This window comes from Charadrius vociferus, unplaced genomic scaffold (genome assembly GCF_000708025.1).
Source record: "Charadrius vociferus isolate BGI_N301 unplaced genomic scaffold, ASM70802v2 scaffold1, whole genome shotgun sequence".
Classification (NCBI taxonomy): domain Eukaryota; kingdom Metazoa; phylum Chordata; class Aves; order Charadriiformes; family Charadriidae; genus Charadrius; species Charadrius vociferus.
Window position 1 is genome coordinate 10,529,791 of NW_009647680.1, and position 22,429 is coordinate 10,552,219.

The window sequence follows — 22,429 nt, forward strand, 5'->3', positions numbered from 1 at the left end:
AAGCAAGTGCTTGTTTTGGGCATTTCAGTAGAGATTGAGCTATTGCTATGGAAATTTCTCTTCCAGAATGCATTTTCTCACCATGAGCTTTAGTGGCTATGGTGGAAACACAGACCAGGTGGACGAGCTTTCTTGTCCAAGGGAAATGTGGAAATGAGGAGGAACAAACCACCCCCTTCTGAGGGCCTGGGATTTTAGAACCACATCTTTGATTGCCAGACCACCTCCTTGCTGGCTTTCTGTTTGCAAGGACCTGGCTCCCCTGGTGGGACACAGCTGCTGGATTTCAGAGCTGTTTTTCCAAACTCCCCCTGTCTTTTGGGATGTCCCATTAAATCCTCATATTCCATCAGCCAGAGCCAAGTTCCCCTCTGTAAATCACTATTTCCAAAGCAGTGTGAAAGGCCTGGGCTGGGAGACGCAAGAGATGCTGTTGCACAGGAAAGCACCAAACATACGGGCTGTTGGTGGTGGGAACTGAACAGCTGGGAAACAGCTGGAAAAAAGCCATTCCCAGCAGCGTCTTGCTGAAAAAAAAAAGTTTTATGGCTCCAGAACCTTTGTCTGAAGAAAAGATAAATCTCTGCATTTCTGTGAACGGTTCAGAGACTTTTGGTTACAGATTTCCCTGCATTGCTACAGATCTACTCAGCTATTTTGAGTAATCTGAGAGAAAGCAACATACCTAGGGCAAAATGCCCTCCCAAACTCCAGACAAGGTAGGAGGATTTCCTTTGTGGCATGTGATAAATAAGCAAATTGGGCTAGTCTTTGCCCTAAGGACGGATCCCGCTCATCACTTTCACAGCTCTAGTGATACACAGTCCTGATAATGCCTGGCTGAAAAAAAAATGTTAATTACATTTTTAATTTAGATTTTTTTTTTAATTTTAAGTTTGCAATTTCTGCTCTTTATATTTGGCTTGAAAGTGACTGGCTAATCCTTGCTACTACATTCAACACGTGACCTTGGCTTAGGAGATGGGGGAGAAAGGCTAGGATCTGTTCCATTCCCATGGTGGAAAGGCATTTGCTTCTTAATCACATCCCTACTTCAACAATCTTCCAGTACAAGTCATCAGTGCCCCTGGGTTTCTTGGTCCAGATGCCCCAGAAAAACTGAGCATGGGCCTCTTGGCATAAGCTTCCATGTCGCTGTAGGACATGGTGAGGTGTGATGCTGCTCCTGTCCTTCATACAAGAGTGTCGGATGTCAAAATTGCACCAGAGCATGGTAGGACCATGAAAACGAACCTTTAGAGGACCAAGGAGGCAGACACGCATTGCACTGTGCTGGTGGTGGCTGAGGTCATCTCAGAGGGCTCCTAGGAGCCCAGCATGGAGCAGGACTTGTAGGAAATGGAGTGAGAGGCCCTCGATCCATACCATCCCCAAATGAGCTAAATTTGACCTACCCTCTACTGACAGACATTTATCCAGCCTCCCATGATGAAGACTACCACAACACATCAGCCTCTTCCATTGCTTCTCTGTCCTTCCTATTAAAAAGCCTTTAAATACGATTCCTGACTCATAGTCAGTAAGAAAGCTTAGATGGTTATAGGACCACTGCTAAGGGCTTTGGGGAAGCTCTGGGAGGCTCTCCCATGAATCTTAGACAACAACCCAAATATAACAGCTCCCAGATCACGTCCACAGCAAGAAGTGACTTTGATTGTCCATGGACTTTCTCCTCCTCTGGTGCCTGAATCAGACATGTTCACTGAAAAAAATATCTGAGGACATAACAAATCCCAGCAACCTCCCACCTCATGAAACCACCTCCCCCTTTTCCCACTGAAGCTACCACCTCCCAACTCCTCCGGAACTAGACAACAGGCAGGGAAAGACCCAGTACCTCCTTGGGAGTCCTGATTCTTGAGCCCAGCTGCAGCAAGGACATGGATCTGGGACACCACTTGCGGGTAACCACACATCCCACTCCAGCAGGTGTGTGGTGGCTCATCCAGTGTCAGCTCTCTGCAGGGAAAAACATATGGCCTTTGAGAGGTGCCCAGCCTTAGCCCATGGGTAGACCAAAGAGATTGTTCTAGCAGGATGGAAGAACTATGCACTGTCCAGTGTCAGACTCAGCTCCCCACTCCGATCTCCTCAGCCTGGGTTTGGAATGCTCTTCCATGCCATGCCTAGAAGCAGAGTGGCAGCTTCTCTGCATGTCTGTGGCAGGACCTATAAAGATGCCCTGTTTCTTGGCACCACTTGAAAGAAAGTCAAACACCAGCCCCAGGCGAGGCTATGACCAGATCCAATCAGGAAAACCACATGCCAAAAGCACAGGGCTCTCTCCAAACAGCCAGCTCCTCCTCATCACTGCTCTTGCTCCTTACCGGCAATCTGAAGGCACATCCGTGAAAATCCTGAGAAGGAACTCGCCTATGTGACCGGGGTCAAAAGTAGTAGGGATGATGACGTAGCGGCCTTCCTTCAGGTCTGTCCTCAGGAAGACGCTACGGGAGTTAATGTAAATGGAGCTGGCCACCTTCTGCTGCAGGGTATGCATCCGGTAGTTCCTGTTCAGCTCCACCTGGGCAGAGACCATAGTGGGATGGTCAGCAGGACAGCACTGAGTGACAATGTATTGGTATCCACCTCAGGAGGCCAGACTGCATGGCCTGACCCGATAGTGCTGGGAGAGCTGGAGTTAAGAGAACCAGCAAAATGGTCCCAACTGGGCTGGATACAAAACAAGTGTGGACGTGGTGCTCTCAACTCTGTTGGCTCAGGGACTTGTTCTCTCTTGCATCCCAGCTTGACACTGGGGGTCCAGTAAGCAACACACAAGGATCAATCTAATTGATTTCAACATTTGGAGATAACTGACTAACCATTGCTTTTAGCAAGGAGAACTTGTCCACGCTGTCACTGTTCACCTCTGAAATCCCTCACCATATCTAGAGGGGTCAGGCTGTGCTGAAGGCACCCCAGGGGCTCCCAGGATAATGCTTAAATGAAAAATACCAGTGGTCATGCAGGACTGATGTACCACTCCACCACTAACAAATTTACAGGGGGATTCAGGCCAACATGCAGGTTCCATGGTCTACCTTATGGATATCAAAGCCTATGGCCAGGTTCTCTCCTTTGCCCTCTTTGCGACTGGTCCTTTTTGGCTTCTGCTGGATGGAGATCAGCACTTCATCTTCTGCCTTCTTCACATCAAACACATACTAGAAGCAAAGGGAGGAAGGTGAGGGAGGACTTCTAAGACAGGATCACTGGGCATGGGTGAGTGTGGACACACAGTAGAGTTAACCTCTGCTTCTCCTCACCTGCCTCACTGCACAGACAACCTGGCTTCAGTACCAGCCTTGAGACCCCACACCTCTTAGGACTCGGTTTCATCTTGCCAAGCCAGAGACTTTTTAGCTCATCTTAGAAAAGACTGGTAAAACTAGTCTTTGAATCGTTCAGCAGAATCCAAGGAGTCCAGGTCCAGTGTCATATCAGAAAGTTTCACTCCTTGCAGCCTGCCACAAGTCCTCCATGGCATGGAAGGAGGGACTGATGTTCACAAAGATCTAAGATGAAGGCTAATACAGACCTGGGAGCAGAAAACAACTCTCCCACATCCTTGATGACAACTCCTGCAATGGACCAGACCATCCTTCATCTGCTTGTTAGATGAAGGACTCACAAGAACTTGTTTCATGTTACTGAGAACCCCAGTTCAGATCAGAACAGGACAGAAGAGCTTGTTCCAGGAGATGAACTCCAGAGCAGGGCCTTTTTTGAAGGCCAAGCTAGAAGGAAATGGCCCTATAGACTACACTATACTCGTAAATTTAGCAATGCCAAGGTTTGGGCAAAGGAACTAAAATTTGATCATTCAGACATCCAAATTGTTGGAAATGGTTCCTGGCCCTGTTTGACTGGCACCAGCTAACACTGCTACCATGTGACACAGTTTGCTGTTTGCTTGTGCCAAGATGCTCTACACCAGGCACTCGGATGCAGTCACCCTGATAAGAGGGATAAGGTTAATAGAGTCAGCCTGGATGCTGTGCCAGGGGTGTCAGCCACAGAGTGGCCATGAGCACGTTTAATCTACTAGAGGTCTGGTAGCCATTTCGGCCTTCTAGGTCCCTGTAGGAGATTTAAACGCTTGCAAGCACATGTGAAGGCTCCAGGAGGTCCTCTGCTCCATGACTCACTTGGGGGTTCTGCAAAAAGGTGTCCTTGTGATTGATACAGCCTCCACTACGGTTCTTCAAGGGGTCGCTGTTTCTGGTCCATGCCCCACGTAGCACTGCCTCCTCCCAGGTCTTGTGGATGCTCAGGTAGGATGTGTTGATGAGACGGCACTTGATGATGTCCGTGAAGTATTTGCAGAAATCTTCGAAGGTCATCCTAAGTCAAGAAACGACAGACCTGGATTATGCTGCTTCACTCCCCGCAGGGGATTTTCTTGATCACCTGTCGAGACTGTGTGTGGGTAGCCTCTGATGGCAATAAAAAAAAGCTGGAGATACCTTTCTCCATGCATGCAGTAAATAATACTCCTTCAGTTTAAACAACAGACCTCTGTGTTTTGGAGTGAGAGAAACAGAGTAGTGGCCCTTCTTCGACACACGGGTACATGTATTGAAATGTACCTGGTGAGGTTAAGTTCAGGACATTCATAACAGGTTCCCAGTACCCCAGTGAAATGGTTTGGACCCAGTGTGATACAAAGCAGCTTGCAATCCTAGGGGCATGGCCATCCAAAGCTAATACCCATGGGCTCAAGTAGGAAGCTTCACTAAAGATCCTACGCTTTGGAAGGATGTTTGCTCTGGATAGCTGCTTGCATGGAAATGACTAACGTGCTTCATGGGGTGGGAGGACTCTGTAGGCACGGCCTGTGGCGACAACCCCAGGAAGGACTCACCAGAATTCTCCGTCGTCTTCCACCGTCATCCCCATCTTCTCTCTCTCACTTTTACTCACTTTCTGCCACTCCTCAGAGCTGTGGGGAGAGTACAGGATCATTACTGTGAGGGCAAGGGGACACACAAGAATTCAAGAGGCTACTTGGCCTCAGCAGGACCTGTCAAGGGCACAAGGCCTCTGTAAAGCTCCAGCCATGCAACCAGTCCCCTCACTGCTCTGGTGAGTTCATCTTCCAAACATGGTGGGAGTGCAGCATGGTTTGGACCTTCAACTTCCTTCTTTACCAGTGGAGCTGAATCCAGCTTGGCAAGATTTTGTTTGGCCAGTACAATCACAACCCTATCAGTGAAGATAACAAAACTGACTCTGGCCAAAGGCTCTTATTACACCAGCCTTTGGTTCTTCATCCCATCCACAGACACCACAGCAGTCAGTGGTGGCAGTGGCTGATTCTGTTGGGTGCTATTTTTGCTGGAACAAGACTGGGAGTGGAAAGGTGAGCTATAACCATCCTTCACTGGTGTGATCATACTGGTGATTTCACCACAACACCCACCAGAGCCTTAATGAGAAGGTCTGACAAGCTCAGCCATCCTCCTGCTGTTCTCTAGGGACCCCAGAGCAAGGAACGAATGCATCTACTCCAGTGAAAGAGTAAGTTTAGGACACGGGTTGAAGTAGCATCCCACAACTGCCTGTACAATGTTATCCTACAAGTGTGGATATAGCCAAATTTTCTCCTGCCTCAAGGCTTCCTCTAGCCCAGCTTTTTCCACCAACACAGAAGGTGCTGCTGCTGCCCGTCCTAACTCACGTGTCGCTCCAAGGGCCGTTCCACTCCCGCTCACCCCACGGGTTGCGCATGCGGATCATCTCCAGCTTCTCCGACTTGAAGAAGGACAGCAGGCCGTGGCCCAGGCGGACCTTCCGCACATCCGTCACTGCGTATGCATGGCCCTTCACCAGCCCGCAGGCCAGACGAGCCTCCATGTCAGCTGCTGACGTGGCCTGGGCAGAGGGACACAAACAGTGCTTGTACCAGGGGGGTGTGACCACCTTTGCAGGGACTGGGGAAAAAAAAGAGCTCAGATTTCCCTCCAGGCTTCTCTGAGCTGAAAAGGAGAGCACAAATGGTCAGGGAGAGAGTCAGTTGCTTTGGGAGATGTATCAGAAGCCATTTTAGGTGCTAGTTTGTTCCTGGTCTTCATCTGCTGCATGAGGTCTCTGAGCTCCCATACTGTCAACCAATAAAGCTCATCCTACTGGTTATAATGGGAAATCTGGCACCCAGTGTTTGTAGATATGTCCACGTGCAGACACCACAATGCCTTTCTCTGAAGTGAATCCTCTCCTAACATCTAAAGGGTGGTGGGATGAATCAGAGCTCTTGGACATAGCAATGAGGGATCAAGAGGGTTGGCATCCAGACTTGACTCTCTTTGCCATTCACAGGAAGAAGCAGGAACCCTTTGCCATAAATTATCTGATCTAATTTAGAAGTCTCCAACAGTGTAGGACAACTGCATCCTAAAATGCCTATTCCCATGACACCACAACCATAGAGGCAACGTTGCTTACTTTGATGGAGCAGCTGATGAGGCCTCCCCGGTTGTGCACCTTCAATACGCGCTCGAAGAGGAGGTTTCGCTTGGCTTCATCAGTGATGTAGTCCCCTTCAGTCAGGTCAATAGGTTCAGAGACCCCACCAGTAAAGTCTACCAGGGCATCAGCTGTGTTACCTCCATCCAGGGCCTCATAACAGCCTGACAACCTGAAAGAGGGTGACAGGGATGGCACAACAACACTGACTTGACATTTTAAGGGGGTCTGGGACAGTTCTTGGGGCAGCCTGGAGAACAGAGATTTGTTACAAAACTTCTAGTGGGTGAGGACAGAAAACGAGAGTAAAAAGTAAGACCCATGCTGCTTGTAGCACTCTTGCTGTCATAGGACAAAATAACGGGAACCTGAAATTCCCAAGATATGTGTTACTTAAACAAATGTGGAATTGGAGGATGTTTTGCTTTGAGGGTAAATTAAGGCTAGAGAAGATTTTTTTCTTCCAATTTCTGTCTGTTTGAGATATGTCCTACTCCCCCCCAGGAAAGCTGTAGTTTCCACGGGTGCAAACCACCTGATGAATGAACAGAGAGGAAAAACTGTGCCCAGGTCCCAGTTTGTTCTGCAACTGCCCAGGTACCTACTTGGCATAAGCTTTCTCCACCAAGGCGCACCAGAACTCATTCCTGGAGTTGGAGTGGCAGTAGATGAGCTGGTTGTGGAGCGTGGGCAGGCGGTCATCTATCACCACGTCCAGCCACTGACCAAAACGCCAGAACTGGAAGTGGAAGATCCCCACGTAGCTTTCAGGTTTCTCAGGGTTCCACTCCTGCTCCTTCCAGTCTGGGATGACCTGCAAGAGAGGAGGCACACGCACCTAGGTTATTCCCTTTTTTGCTGGGTTTGACTCTCATCCTGGGACTAATACAGATGACATCAAAGATAAGGAAGAATATGATGGGGATGGACTTGCTTACAGCCTGTTGGGGCCAGATTTTGGGCCTGGTTCTTCCAATGCAGACTAGATTAACACATACTGGAATAACTCAGACTTCGTCGTGCCTTGGAAGATGGAGTTAAAGATCCTCATCCTCTTTCTTATAAGTCTATCCTGGGCATTTGCTGCCACCTGTTGCTACAGACAGACTACTGGAGCAGAAGAGTGCTTGGTGTGACCAGGGACAGTTACTTTTATGACCACATTTTGTTAATTTTAGTGTCAGTAGGGTACCACTAAAAGAGGGAACCTTCTTCGATCCTCTTACTTGATTCTGGTGGAACTTGACTAGCCCAAAAGTAAGGGTTGTATTCATCTACCTGGTGGTAATAAACAGGGACCAGACACTCTGTGTACATCTACTCTGCTAAATAAGAGTGGAAAACGCAAGATCCCCATCCCCACAAGGTCCCTGTCCTTCCCTGTCAAGAGCTAACATAGTCCTCCAAGCAAGCACAAGGAGTTGACTTGCTGAAAGAAGGAAAAGAGGACCAGGGGTGAAAGAAACCCTAGATCAGCTGAAGGGCTGAGGGAGTGCAGGTTTGGTGCCACTGCCGTCTGTACTGCCTGTGGGAGAAGGCACAAGTGAAGGGTAACTGCCAAAGTCCATAGTCCTTCATGGCTGTGGGCACCACCAGCTTTGCTTTGGATGGAAAATCCACCCAACATTTGGGGCAGAAATGGGCACAGCCATACATAGATGCTACAACTAGGAAGATCTGCATTTTATTTAGAACCAGGACATAGAGGCACACAGCCAGGAATTGTCCCACCACAGCTTAGCTTTTGTTGAGGGTGAAGGCAACGTGGTTTTACTTCATGGCCAGGTTGGGTCGTGAGGCCATGTATAGTTAGTGTGGTTGATAGCTGACAAGTAGTGACCAATTCAGCTGCAGTAATGTGACCAACTGTCCACACTTTTGCTTCTTTACTTACCTGCTCCCAAAGCATCATGACTTAAGCGTGGAAAAGCCTCCAACAGGCCTATGGGGAAAATTATTTTCCAGTACACCAAATAATCCCTGTCCTGCGGAGACAGCTGCGAGTGTTGGTCTGGGGATAGGACAGGACATAGCTACATTGCATTCGAAGAGGCATCTTCAGGAAGTCCCAGGCCATGGTGAGACCCTCTGCACCATGCCTTGGCCCTTGTCCATCTGCCGGAGCCTTGTGCTTTTTTTTTCAGCTGCCGCCATGAAGCCATAACCCTGCAGAGAGCCCGTTCTCTGGAGAGCCCCCTGACTCCTTAGCTACCAGCAACGATCCAGCTCGGGGCTTTTATTGCTCCAACACTGAAATATTAATGATGCCATCAGCCTTGCGAGCTCTCTAGCACTCTTGACTTGTCTGGATCAATAGAAGCAGAGCAGACAGAGACATGAAAAAGAGCCGCTTTTGGAGGGTTTGGCGATTTCCAGGAGTGCTAACAATGATGCCCCAGACTTCCTCTGGGACAGCGCCAGGGAAGGTCAGACAGCCCTCCATCAGTGCCCATCGATCCCCTCCTGACTGGAGCTCATCCTAATGAATTGTCATAGAGGACCATTGTGCTAATGAACTCGCTATTAATGTGGGCTTACAAATGATTATGGCATTGATTAGAAGCAGCTTGTCAGCCAGAGTTGGTAGCGACAGCTTCCAGCTGGCTGCTTCTGACACCCGCCATTGCTGTCAGTGGCAGCAGGAGATACCGGTCCCCACCATCCTCCTCTGTCCCTTCATTTCAGGGTAGCGCTGAAAACACCCTCTGCCACTGAAAAAGTAGTCAGCCTTCATGCAGAGCAGGATCCAGGAGCAAGGACTGGTTGTGTTTCTACACCACCCCAAAGGGAAACAAGAGGAGCCTCATCTCCAGAGCCCAATCTGTCCTCAACCTGCCAAAGAGCAAGGTGTGAGCTCAAAACAGCAGGTTCCTGCCCCAAGCCCCTCCCAGAGCACAGCATCCCACCCAGGCCAAGGATCCCTCCAGTTGCTTCACCCCCTGGCCAAGGTGTCTGTGACCCCCCTGGATGTAGGGAAGAGGCAGCAGCTCTGGATGCGGTGCCTATCAGGATATCACACTTCAAGGCATACAGCACAACCCCTGCCTGTGACATGACCCTGCAATATTACCTAAAGGATTAACCTAGGGCACATCTACAAACCCCAGCAGTAGCTGGAGCCCAGATCCCTCCAGGAGATCATCATGCGACTGAGGTCCACAGCTCCCACCCGCTCCCAGGAAACCTCCCCAGACATCTCCATCCCTCCTCAGTGGATGCTGGACAGCATTCCATGGACCATCCATTGCAAGGTCCCATGGAATCCTTGGCTCAACTTGATTTTGTGATGCACAGGCAGCAGAGACCAGCTCTCTTCATTCACCCAACTGTGCTGCTTTTTACTTAGGGGCTCCCAACATCTGGAGTTTTAAGACCCTTCAGTGGGACAAATTTACAGTGAAAGGGCTCAGAGACAGGTAAATTGGGAGCCCAGAAACACCAGGTTCCAGATTTAATTTGTAACATTCCCCTAAGCTGGTTTAGGACTTTTCTCATTTTCTTCAGAGTAGCTCATTAAGAGAAAAGGCACCTGTGACCCTGGAGGAATGTTCCTGATTAGAAGGAGGAACTGGTAGATGCTGGTTACTCCAAGCAGGAGCTCTTCTGCTGGGAACTTGCCAGCTCAGGATGGGGAGAGAGGGACCTGTCTGTGCCCATCTGCTGAACCACGGTACAAACCAGGATGAAATTCCTCTGGGAGATGGGGCAGAGTGGTGTATCTGAAAGCCTTCATGGGATGTTGAAACTGTGTAGGGAGAGTTTCAGTGCCTGCTATAAAGAGGTTCATCTTCCCTGCAGCAGAGAGAGACCACACTGCCCCACTCACCTCCCACCTCAGCTCTGATGGAAAGGAGGACCCACCTGATGATCCACCTGAGGATTGTTTCCCCTCCTCTGCCCAGCTTTAAACCCTTCCCCAAACCACGCAAACTGCTAAATGCTCCATTAAGCCCTTCACACCAAGAGAAAAGAAGGTAAATTTTCATTTTACTTTTTACAGGAGATTAAAAGGTGCTCAAAAATACCAACAGTGACTTCAAAATCGGTGGGTGCTGTTTGGGGCAGCTTCCAAAAAGGGCATGAAGAAGACATGCACAGCCTCAGTCCTTAAGGGGAACCCTGTTGACTAGGCTTTTATTTACTGTGGTACACCAATACCCAGCAAGGTATCTGCAGCAAGAACTCTACCCCAGCAAACCGCAACGTAGCAATGGCATATTGTGAGACATGGCATGACAAAACTCCTTTGGATGTTGGCAGTAGCTCCTGTTATTTGGTCTAATGTAGTCTGTAGTCAGGAGCTCTGCTCTGCGATGTACAAAGTCTCCTATGGGAAAGTCTTCCAGGACCCTAGAAGCGGGTTTGGCCCACAATGGGTCCATGCAATGGCCAAGCAGGGATGCATCCACTTTTATCTCTCCTCACCGAGTCCAACATTTCTTGGGGTCTAAACAAAGACATCAACTTCTCCGGCAATGCCCATGGCACGGCTGTATGATTCAGTGGTTGCCGAGCTTTGGTTGTGGGCAAGACTCAAAGCTCCCAGCATCTCTCCAGCCAGTAGTTGATCTTCCTGCTTTCCTTCTCCTCTCTGCCTGGCATAGCTTATCCTTATCATTTTAGACGTGATTGTTTGGGCTGGGGAGGGCATGGAGTCTGCATCTCTAGAGGCTTGGAAGAAGAGGTTGGGCTCTTTTGGGCATGGTGTGCACAAGTCAGAAGGCCACAGGGGCAAAGTCACTTTGTCCTGGCTTTCCCATCGCTGCCCTCTCCTTACACATCTCAGGAAAATCTCAGGCCATAGCTTGAGGAGCACTCACCCATATTCGTCTGCAATCTTAGCAAAGGACCAGTTGTAATAATACTTAACTCTTTCAAAGGACATTTCTGTCTGTGGCTCACAAGAAGCTTCACCAAAATACCCTCCACTTTTTGGTGGAGGAAAAGGAAACGACCAAATTTAGCAGTTTATTCACAGTCACGGGACAAACCAGGCACAAAACACCATCCTGCTCCTAAACTTGCAGAGGTACCATCTCCCCTCTCTGCCTCCATGGCCACCCAGACACCTCTCCCTGCCTCAGCATCTGCAGAGGGTAGGAGATACTGCTTCTGGGGGACAGCAGCACCAGGTTGCTTCTCTGTGGTTTGCAAAGTGCTCCGCAGCCTCCCCGGTCTCAGATGCTTCAGAATAAATATATTCATGGGTGCTTTAAGGCCACAACAATGCACCAGTTGTTTTTGCTGCAGGGGACACAACGCTGGCTCAGACCCACAGCCCGCTCTGAGCTGCTGGCTCACTTTGCCTGGCTCTACACACACACGCACGCCTGCTCCAACCCATCTCAGCACCAACAACCTCCAGGCAGCACAAGGTGAGCAGCGTGCTGGAGTACACCTCCCCACAGAGAACCAACCCCCAGCGAGAAATGGTGGTGGCTGTTCAGGAAAAGGGTGGTCCAGCCTCCCCGCACCAGTTTGTCCAGTGGGTTTGCAATCTGCAGAATGTGGCACGTCCAAAGGTACTTCAGCCTCATGGCAAAGGTGATCCTCCATGGGACTGGTCTTCAGAGACGCCAAGCAGCCGCAGTAGGAGTCCCTGCAGCCTGCAAGCACTCAGCATCCTTGCAAGGAGAAGCACTCCATGGCAAACAATCCCTCCCGTTTTGATGGCTAGGATGGAAGCGGGAAGCCAGGGCTCTCTCTGGGTTGTTTCTCCTGTTTCTAGTATGGCAATTTCTTATTTTTCCGTCAGGCTTTTGGGATGCAGGTGCCACAGCTGGAGGGCTTAGGGCAGCCTCATATTTCCAACGCCAGCAAGACCCTGCGCCAGTCAGACCTGGTGAATCCCTGCCGAATTCACAAGCATGCAGTCTTATACTCTAGGCAAACACAGCAGCAAGCTCATGGTCTCCTCCTCCCCATCATTCAGACAGAGCATGAGGAGAGAAGGTATGGGGAACGTTTCGCAGGGCTGAGGGGCTTCGGAAGCACCGAGCTGTCCTCCACTTTTCTGCTCACCGTCCCTCATTAAAAAAAAAAAAAAAAAAAAAAAAAAATGAACCGTGTAAAAACTGAACCAAGAACTGAACTGTGAGAAAGAAAAATGAAGACAAAAGCACAGCTGGAGCGAGGAGGGCTGAGCAAGAGGGGATCAGGCTTTAAAAACGACAGAGCCCTTCAGCTGAGCTGGTTCGAGGCCGTCGGTGAAAGCGAGGAGAAAATACATCACCTTGCGGATCTGAGCTAACTCCGCTATCCGCTCCCCAAATTCCTGGGCATCTGCCTCGTTGCACTCCACCTCCTTGGCCCCTGGCTTCTTCCAGAAGATGCCCACCGGCTCCAGCAGCTGCCGGTTCATAAGGTGGGTGAGATCAGGAGTCCAGTGCTGGGAGGTGCCAGTCACCGTGACCTTCCCAGGTCTCTCCAGCTGGATGTTCCAGCGGAGGAAGCGCAGGTTGTGCTGCCGGATGAAATCCACTCGGTAGATGTGCTCGTTGGGACGCAGCAGCTTCTCACCATCCTGGGGCCTCACGTTTTTTTGCTGCAGGCTCTGGAATCGCAGGCGCATGCACCGGGTGAGCTGGTCATCGCGGACGAAGGGCAGCTCGAGCGTCCCTGCCTCGGCTGCCATCGCCTCGGTTGCTCCTCTGCTACGTCCTCAGCAACGTTTGACTCTCGAACAGGACACGCAGGGGGAAAAAGCCTCCAAGCCCCCGGAGCTGGTGCCCCCTCTCCACGGTCCCAGCGGTGCTAGGCAACCCAGGCCAGTGACGCAAAACACCCTCCGGGGCTTCCTCTGGGTGCCCTCCCACCTCGTTTACAGATTAGGAACTGATGGTGCTGCTGTGCACGATAATCTATAGGGAAGGGATGTCTGATGTCAGCCTCCCTGGCAACCTCCCTGACAACCGCGGCTCGCTATCCCGAAGCGAAGGCGTGCAGCCAGGTCTGGGTGGTGGTGGCTTTCTCTGAGGGTAGGCTCACGGCATAATTCAGGTTGGAAGGAGAGTCTGGAGGGGTCTGGTCCAGCCTGCCACTCAAAGCAGGACTGACTTCGAGTTAGATCAAGTTGTTTGGTGCTTTGTCCATCCTATCTCCGAGTATCTCCATGGATGGAGATTCCACAGCCTCTCTGGGCTCCTGTTCCAGTGTCTGACCACGCTCACGCTGAAGATAAGCTGCAGCTTGTGTTGCTGTCTTTTGTCCCGTGACTGTCCCCAGCAAGAGACTGGCTCTGTCTTGTCCGCACCCTCCCATTAAGCAATAAGCTCCCCCTTCACCTTCCCTCGTCCCGGATGCACAAACCCACTTCTCTCAGCCTCTCCTCATACGTCCTCTGCTGCAGACCATCTTGGTGGCCTCCATCAGGCTCACCTCAGCCTGCCACTGTCTTCTTCTGGGGACCCCAAAACAGTGCCCAGATGGGCATTAACAAATGCCAGACAGAGGGAAAGAACAATTTCCCTCACCGTGCTGACCATACCCGTGTTAGTTTGGCCCAGTGTGTGCTTGGCCAACTTCTCTGCAAGGGCACATGTTTGACTCATGGTCAACTTGTCCCTCAGGACCCCATGTCCTTTCCAGAAAAGGACTCCAGGAATCAGGAGCCACTGCTCCTGCAGCAGCAGGTGGCCACCAGCAGCTCAGCATGGGTTTGCCTGCCCTCGAATAGACTGGCCCGATGTTGGAGAGGGTGCTCATGTGTGGGCTTCACCTTTGTGTTCCTGGGAAAGGGGAACTCAGGCACAGTCTGTGCCTTAATGCTTGTCTCTTTGAGCCAGGTGGAGGAGTAGGTCCAAGACACAAGCAACCTAAACAACCTCTTCCCAGGCACCATAGGGATGCCCTGAACACACATGAGCAAGACCATCGTGCCCAATCTGGAACAACTCATTCCCCAGCAATTGCTGGGGACAATTAAATCCAGAGCAGTGGTGGTGTGCTGGTGATTGTCCAGACAGCGGATGGGATAAAGGGAGGTAGTGGTGAATACATTTCTCTTTGCAAGGTGCTGGGTGGCTCCACAAGGCTGCGGATCCTGAAGAGAGGTGCCATGCCAAGCCATGACCCCCTCTACCAGGTGGCCCCGTGAAATGATGGCTAAACCACAGCCATGGTTTTAGATGCACCATGGAAAAGGCCTGATTCCTGCAAGCGTGACATGCTATCTTGGGGATGTAGTCACTGGTTTGCACACTCAGAGATTGCAGGGGGTTCAGCACAAAGCTTTAGAGGGGTCACTGTGTGGAGTCAGGTCATTTGGGTTCTCTCCATCCCATCTGTGACTCAGGTTGGCTTCCGCCACATACAATGTTTGCAGGGCACTTTGGGAGTTCAAAGTTAAATGAACTCCAGGAAACAGTTTTTCTAAAATATTTTTACAAAGGGCTGTGCCATCACCTGTACTATGATGTCACATGTGACTAACAACCATCTAGAATCATCCCTGTAGGCTATCAGTTTGACTTCCAGAAGAAGTCCTAAAAAAGACAATCAGAAGCTAGCCTTGGCCAGAAAATCCACTGACACCAGGGAACCCAAAGTCAGTCATTTTACTGGGAATTAGCCTGCAGTAACCAGTTTGCTATCACTCCTGAAGACCCTGAGAACAGAGTCAAGAAAGCTAAGAGCTACACAGCCCTATTTGAAAGGACAAAAGAGAGGTCTGAGGAAACCAGACCCTTCTTTCTGCCCTCTGAGATCTCATCTCGCTTGTTTACTAGCTTTAAAACACCTTTAGCAACAACTGTTGATCCAACTCTTGGGTTTTAACAGTTAAAATGCCTTCAGGTAACCCTGGAGACCTTTTCTGAGCTGAGCTACATGCAGCGATGTCACGTGGACCTTGCTTGGACTGCCTTGGTTCTTTTACCTCCATATGTGGTGGCAGTAGAAGGAGCAATGACCTTGCACTTGATGATGAACGGACTGCAGTGGCGGTCCAGCCCCCAGGCACCATGTGATGTTCCTCCCCTGTCCTGGCTGAGGCACAAGATCAGCCTTTGGGTCCTCCTCAGAGAGCAATAACTAACCCCGGGTTATAGAAGACCTATGCAAAATGGACTTTGGGAGGTGCATGCCCTCAGAGACATCTGTTCATGACATCCCATCCAAGACCACCCTGGGCTCTGGAAGCAACTGAGGGGGCAGGAGACCAGGCTAGGTGGTGGAGATGCAGGGTTGCCTGAACCACTTGGCTTCAGAGTCTGGCCCCTGTCCCTCATTTGTTGAGCAATACCAGTGCAACCCATGAGAGCACAGGTTATAGATCCAGACAACCCTTTAGGACAAAGCTCTACCGGAAATTATTTAAACTCTTTGGTTTCAAGGCCTTAATTTCTTTTCGTAAGAGCTAGACACTTCTGAAGGGTCACAGAAAGGGTGTTATAAAGCTAGAACACACCTAAAGCCATGTAGGGCCAGCCAAGAGTCAGGAAAACAGAAAACAGCTCTAAATTAACTTCCAGTCCCCCATTTCCACTCAGTGGCTCAAACACCACAGGCTTAATGTGAAGGAGGGACATGGAGGGAGCCTTGGGGTGAGGTGGAAGAAAGCATGTGAATAAAATTGTCTCTTGTGATACACAGGGATGTGGCTGGCCTGTCTGATTCCCTTGAAAGTATTCCCTCTCCCCACACTTGAGAGAGACAGTTTCACTCTGTGAAGTGGAGCAAGAGACATGCAGATCCTAAGTTACACCCTGGTTTAAATTAGGATTACATTTTCTAGCAGCAATGGGAGACCTGGGCCAAGATCCCTGTACTGACATGTCAGTGATACTAAAGCCTGCATCAGCATCTTTCAGCTCCTCCTGGACCCTGAATTAGAGAAGTTTTGGTGTCTAAAGACACTAAAATTAGGTTTTTAAATAGGTTTAAACCCCTAGTGTTTTGCTACTATGTCTGTCCTCTCAACTGTTGCTTACATCAGCATAGTGACCAGTCAGGAGTAGCGGTTTGCCCTGCAGGCTCTGGGTCCTATGTCTGGAGATGCCCAAGAGCCAAGGAGCAACAGGTACCTCCAGCAATGTTAGCTCAGTTACAAGTCCGACTGTACCAAGGACCAAGGGGTCCATTATTTCTGGGCCAACTAAGGGATCTGAGATGTTCGGCAAGAACTGTGCTTTAATTCCAGCACACCCAGCAGAGCTGGTGTCTCTTTGGACCAAGGGGTTCATCTGTGCACTTGACATCTCCCGTGTTGCCTTAAAAGTTGCTGCTGCAGTTTATAGCCACGCTTACTCCTTGCAACTCATCATAAGCCCTCAAAGCACTTTGCAAAGTGTGAGCAAAGGTCCCATCTAGTTCAGAGGTCTCCAGAAGCAGGGGGGTGCTGAAGCATGTCTGACCAGAGCCCTGTAGTGAACACCACAGCAAAGGGAGGGAAGGCTTGGGGAGAGGGATGCAACTTTTGCTTTTGCCAGAAAACAAACCTTCCTGAAAGAAAGAGGTGGCAGGTAAAGAAGAGCCTCTGAGAGTTAAGGGCATGGAAAATGAAAAGTCACAAACACCACAGCTGAATTGCCAAGGGAGGAAAAGCAATGCCATTGGCAAACCGAAATAATGAGGTGTCCAATGGGACCTGGCTTCTGCTCGGTTGGCATTTCCCAGGGCAGGGCTGGAAGTGAATGGTGAGGAGTGAAGACAACTTGCCTGCTCCCCCTTGGGAGATCTCGATGCGGATGAACAAGCTAAACAACCCCTTGCAGCACACCTGTAACGAGAGCCACCACAGTCACCACAGCCACGATGGGAGGAGACCTTACTGCTTATCAAGAAGCCAACAACAGCTATCCTATTTCCCATATAAAGACTTGATTTTAACAAAAAAATGGGGATGCTGCAACAACCACAAATCCCTGAGCTTAGTGTTCGTGATCACAAAACCCACACGCAGCAGAGACAGGGAGTACCACAGCACAGAGAGGAGATGCGAAGGCGTAGGGTGGAGGGACCCTTTTTGGGTTTGTTGCAGTAGGAGGCTGTGGGTGAAGAGGGTGATGCTGTCTGCACACGCTGTAGGACTTTGATGGCCACCTTTTGCAGTAAAATCTGGGAAAAGGTGCTTGCAACTTGCTGGTCTCTTGTCCTATGATGAGACACACCTGCACCAGGGACTGAAGCCCATGTTTGTCTTGGTTTCCACAGACTTGATCTCTTCTGCAGCTGAGGACATGGAAGAGATGGGCAGAGACTATCCAAGGATGCGGCGCTGAGGACCTCCTTCCCCTCTGTACCTCTGTGGTTGCTCCCTTGGTCTGCTGCCCCTTGATCTGGTGCAGCCTCTTCATGGCTTTCTGGCCTGCAACACAGTCCCTTTGGACCCCACACTCAAAGGAACACTGCTACATGGTGCAATCCAGCCATAGGACATGCCAGGGATGGATGCTTTGGGGAGGCAGCAGCTTGGGAGAGATATTAATACCCTCAAATCACCCTACCTGCCCCAGCGCAAGGTGTCTCATTGCCAAGATGGGCACACACTGAGCAGCCAAAGAGAGGTAACACCATGAGAACTAAGGAAATGGGGCAAAATGCTGCAGATGAGCATCCTGGATTTTGTTCTTCTTGTTGTTTTTTAGGTTATTTTGGAGTGGGGAGGGTCAGATTTGAGACCTGGAGGACAGCACAGGCCTTGATTCACTCGGTTAAGGAGAAACTGGCCAAGGCTTTGGCTTGAGTGTGACTGCAACCATGATGACTGACTTGCCCTTGAAAGATAGTCCTCTAAGGGAGGTTTTTGCACATGAACAGTTTTTCAGGAGCTGAGGCATCCCTGAAGAACCAGTGTTTGAGCCAGACAAACACAACACAAAGCCAAGGTGTTGAAGACAATCTTTCCCCTGGCATGGGGAACTGCTTACCTTCTGCCACAGAGACTCCCGGGATGCCAGGGAGGAGCAGGCGGCCACGAACCAGCAATTCCCGACCTGGCCCTGGTGTAAGTCATGGGAGCTGATCCCGTCCACAAAGAGATGTGGATCATCACAGATTTCCTGTGGGACAGGAGAAAAACAGACACACTGGGTAAGCGAGGAGACAGGGAAATCCATAGCAAGGCATCTTGGCACAGGAAAAATCTCTTTCTCTCTTCCTCAGGCTTCATTTAAATCCCACCTGCAGCTTTCTGCTGGCCTCGCTCATCACACCAGTGGCAGGAGGACCCTGTCCTGCCTTCTGCTTTCATGAAGACATGGACAGCATCACTGCCGAAGCGATGTCAGCTCTGAGCTCTATTCTGTTCCAGCATCAGCACAGCTTTGCTATATTTATCCTCGGTGCTAATGGTACATTTTCACACCATTACAGCCCTAGTGACCCATCCCCTCTTCTAAGTCCACTCTTTGTTATTTCTCATAAGTCCTTCAGCTCTCTCTACACCATGACTGCTTTACAAGCTTCTCCCCCTCTTATTTTGCTCTGGAGAGCATGAGAGCAGCACTCAAACCCGTTGCCTCCCATACTGGAACTTGTGTCTCCATCCAACAACAAAACCCTGCAGGAGCAGGGCAGAGTCAGGCATTCAGATGAGAAATCACAGTGTCTATATCAGACACTTCACCCAAGAAAGCTCAATGCAGATTGAGGGCTCAGCCACGGTTGCAAGAAGCCAAGTGTCCTCACCCAGGAGGTCTGTCCTTCCAGATCTTTGCACAGCAGATGGAGAAAATTCAGCGAAGCAAAAGCTCTGCAGCTGGGACAGGAGGATTAAATGCTCATTCTGACACCAAAACCAGCACGGTGGATTGTGCACGGGCACCATGAATGGAGAAGCTGGGGTAGGAGGCAGCTAGGAGGTGAGCTCATCCCTCCAACCAGTGGCACCAACTGCATCACCTTTCCTCTGCCTGGCTCCTGCCAGGCTGCCCTCCCTTCTTCCCGCTTCCACTTAGAGCCTGGCCAAGAAAGCACTTAAATAACAGAAGGTGTTGAGCAAGCTTCGTGTGAAACACTGTTTGGTTTTTTTTTTCCCCTCTTTTCTCCTGATCGGTTCAGTTTGGAAGGTCATGTCCAGCTGGAGGCTGGGAGCAGATGGGACAAAAAAAGAGCTGAAAGAATCTTTTCCCTGTTGTTATTGTGTTTAATTTGAAGTAGGGGAAGGAAAAACAGATTTTTGACAGTCTGAGAGAGTTGGGGTTGTTCAGCCTGGAGAAGAGAAGGCTCCGGGGAGACCTTATTGCGGCCTTCCAGTATCTAAAGGGGCTACAGGAGAGCTGGGGAGGGACTTCTTACAAGGTCACGGAGTGATAGGATGAGGGGGAATGACTTCAAACTGGAAGAGGGGAGATTTAGATTAGATATTAGGAAGAAATGTTTCACTGTGAGGGTGGTGAGGCACTGGGGCAGGTTGCCCCGAGAAGCTGTGGCTGCTCCATCCCTGGACGTGTTTGAGGCCAGGTTGGATGGGGCTTGGAGCAACTTGGTCTGGTGGGAGGTGTCCCTGCCCATGGCAGGGGGGTGGGAACTAGATGATCTTCAAGGTCACTTCCAACCTAAATCATTCTATGATCCTGTGATTTTCTTTCTTCCCCCACACCTCCCAGTTCATCAGGCTGGCTGCACCCAGAATAACATGTTCCCCCCAAACTTTGCATATGAGGACTTGCATCGCCTCTGCCCATCATAAGGAGGAGAAGGAATCACTGCTTTGTAAGCACCTCTTGCTATTCCCACCTAACTCAGCCAGCACCATACACAGAAAAAAAACACCCGAGCTCCATCCAGACACAAACTGGGCAGGGATCAAACCCAAGGGAGAGGACTAATCCCTCCCAGCTGCTGGCGTTGCAGGAGGTTGGGACCAGCACTAGAGGGAGGCAAGCTGACAGCCACCAAAGGCAAGAGCCACCTGCACGTCTCAGCATTGCTGAGTGCCGAGAGGGATGGGAGACGAGTGATGGGGTTTAACTCCTCTTTCATACCACAGAGGAAGCACCCAGCAGCAGGAGATGTGTCCATCCTGTGTTGGTGATGGGGATGTCTGCAAGATCAGATCTTAGTGATCCTGCTCTGGGGGGCAGAGGCACCATGTTTGCCTCATTTGAGGACCACAGCTGCCCTTTCTACCCTGGGGTGAATCTGCAGTGTATAAAAAAAGAGTCACTTGGTATTACCTAGACAGGGGAGAATATGAAAGAATGAAAAACATATCCTGCTTGGCAGAAACTAGCATAGGGTTGAGGGCATCAGACGCTCAGAGACCTTTCCTAAGAGCAGAGCTGCCAGTTAGCTGTGATTTCCCCATTGCCAGGAAAAAGTTTGCAAATTAAAAGCCCACAGTAGCTCATTTTAATAGAGGGAAGCCCTAGGTACGCATCAAAAGAGCAGCCTGTCCTGGCAGAGACGAGGGGTGCAGCTCATTAGACCCTACTCTCTTGGACCCGTGGCAGCAACAAACGTGCCACGGCTGGAAATGCTCATGCCAGGGCAGTGTCCCTCTGCACAACACAGTTCTCATTTAACTCAGCTTCTCTTCCCACTAATGCAAACGGATCCCTAAGGGCATATTGTTCTTGAAGGATTCATTCAGGCAGCTCTTCAGATGCTGCAGTAGGCGTTTCCCATTCAGGTGCACACTTGGATGTGGCGTTTCAAGGTGCTTTTGGTCCAGCGTAGCTGAAAGCACACACTTGCTCTACAACTTAGGAGCCCATGGACTTTTTATCTCCTTCCCTTATAATGTGCAAAAACCCATGGCAATTTGCAGATGAATTGAAAGTTTCCTGGGAGCAGGAAGGTCGCTAAATGTCACAATCCTCTGCTGTGGCAGGGGGTGACAGCCTCTCCCTTCACCCAGGATCTTGCATGTCTGGTGCCTGGAGATGCATCAGGCCTTGGAGAAGGAGTGATGCTTTGCACAAGGATCAGCCCAGCACAATATACAAGCCTGGCTGGAAGGAAACACCACGTGAGCTCTGCACAAAACTTGTACAAATCCTAAAATGCTCAGTGAGTCTTCCCAAGAGTGAATGCTGAAGGGCTGAGAGGGGGTGGCACGCATCCCTGCAGAAGGACCACGTGGCAACCTCAAGCCCTAGCTCAGTCCCGGTGGACTCCCAGTGATCCTAAAGCACAGTATCACCAAATCAGTGCGGTTAGAAGGAACTTCTGGAGATTATCTAGTCCAACCCCCTGCCAGAGCAGGGTCACCTACAGCAGTTCCACAGGACAGCATCCAGGCAGGTTTGGAATGTCTCCAGAGTGGGAGACTCCCCCACCTCTCTGGGCAGCCTGTGCCAGTGCTCTGCCACCCTCACAGCAAAGAAGTCCCCCCTCATGTTGAGATGGAACTTCCTATGTTCAAGTTTGTGCCCGTTACCTCTTGTCCTGTCACTGGGCACCACTGAAAACAGACTGTTCCCATCCCCCTGGCATCCTCCCTTTAGGGATTTATAAGCACTGATAAGATCCCCCCTCAGTCTTCTCTTCTCCAGACTAAAAAGCCCCAAGTCCTCCAGCCTTTCCTCATAAGAAAGATGCTCCAGTCCCCTCATCATCTTTGTAGCCCTTTGCTGGACCCTCTCCAGCAGTTCCCTGTCCTTCTTGAACCGGGGAGCCCAGAGCTGGACACAATACTCCAGATGTGGCTTCTCCAGGGCAGAGTAGAGGGGGAGGGTGACCCCCCTCCACCTGCTGGCCACAGGCTGAAGAGTCCCAGCTCTCTCAGCTTCTCCTCGTGTCAGATGCTTCAGTCCCTTACTGATCTTCATGGCCTTTCGCTGCACTTGCACAGGGGAAGGCAGCATTGCCTCCATGCTCTAGTGCTGTGGAGCTCATCCCATCAGGGTAAGACTCATCTGTGGGTCAGCCTCCCCAGCAAAACCTTCTAAGAAGGTTTCCCAAATCCCCTAGACTGGACCTTCCCTATATTAAATTACTCGGATTCTTCAGTCCCCATTGAAGCTGCTGAGCTCCCACTCGCACATTTTGGTCTTGG

At 50.4% G+C, this 22,429-nt stretch overlaps 2 protein-coding genes across 2 annotated transcripts in view; both read right to left on the reverse strand.

Annotated features, from left to right (window-relative positions):
* The window catches only part of CAPN5 (calpain 5), a 40,750-nt gene that overhangs the window by 1,953 nt on the left and 16,368 nt on the right, over positions 1 to 22,429 (reverse strand). The window contains exons 2-10 of the mRNA XM_009881228.1: positions 18,357 to 18,488; positions 7,095 to 7,303; positions 6,469 to 6,661; positions 5,705 to 5,898; positions 4,889 to 4,966; positions 4,173 to 4,368; positions 3,066 to 3,188; positions 2,349 to 2,545; positions 1,859 to 1,980 (exon numbers count right to left, since the gene is read on the reverse strand). Coding sequence (XP_009879530.1) covers positions 1,859 to 1,980; positions 2,349 to 2,545; positions 3,066 to 3,188; positions 4,173 to 4,368; positions 4,889 to 4,966; positions 5,705 to 5,898; positions 6,469 to 6,661; positions 7,095 to 7,303; positions 18,357 to 18,488 — 1,444 coding nt within the window. The remainder of the gene's footprint in view (positions 1 to 1,858; positions 1,981 to 2,348; positions 2,546 to 3,065; positions 3,189 to 4,172; positions 4,369 to 4,888; positions 4,967 to 5,704; positions 5,899 to 6,468; positions 6,662 to 7,094; positions 7,304 to 18,356; positions 18,489 to 22,429) is intronic.
* OMP (olfactory marker protein) lies at positions 12,644 to 13,123 on the reverse strand. The gene has a single exon (XM_009881227.1). It carries the CDS (start codon positions 13,121 to 13,123, stop codon positions 12,644 to 12,646), a length of 480 nt encoding a protein of 159 aa, XP_009879529.1.

What these genes read in the sequence shown, in the direction of transcription:
- OMP (XM_009881227.1), bottom strand. Translation starts at nt 13,123, where the DNA reads ATGGCAGCCGAGGCAGGGACGCTCGAGCTGCCCTTCGTCCGCGATGAC.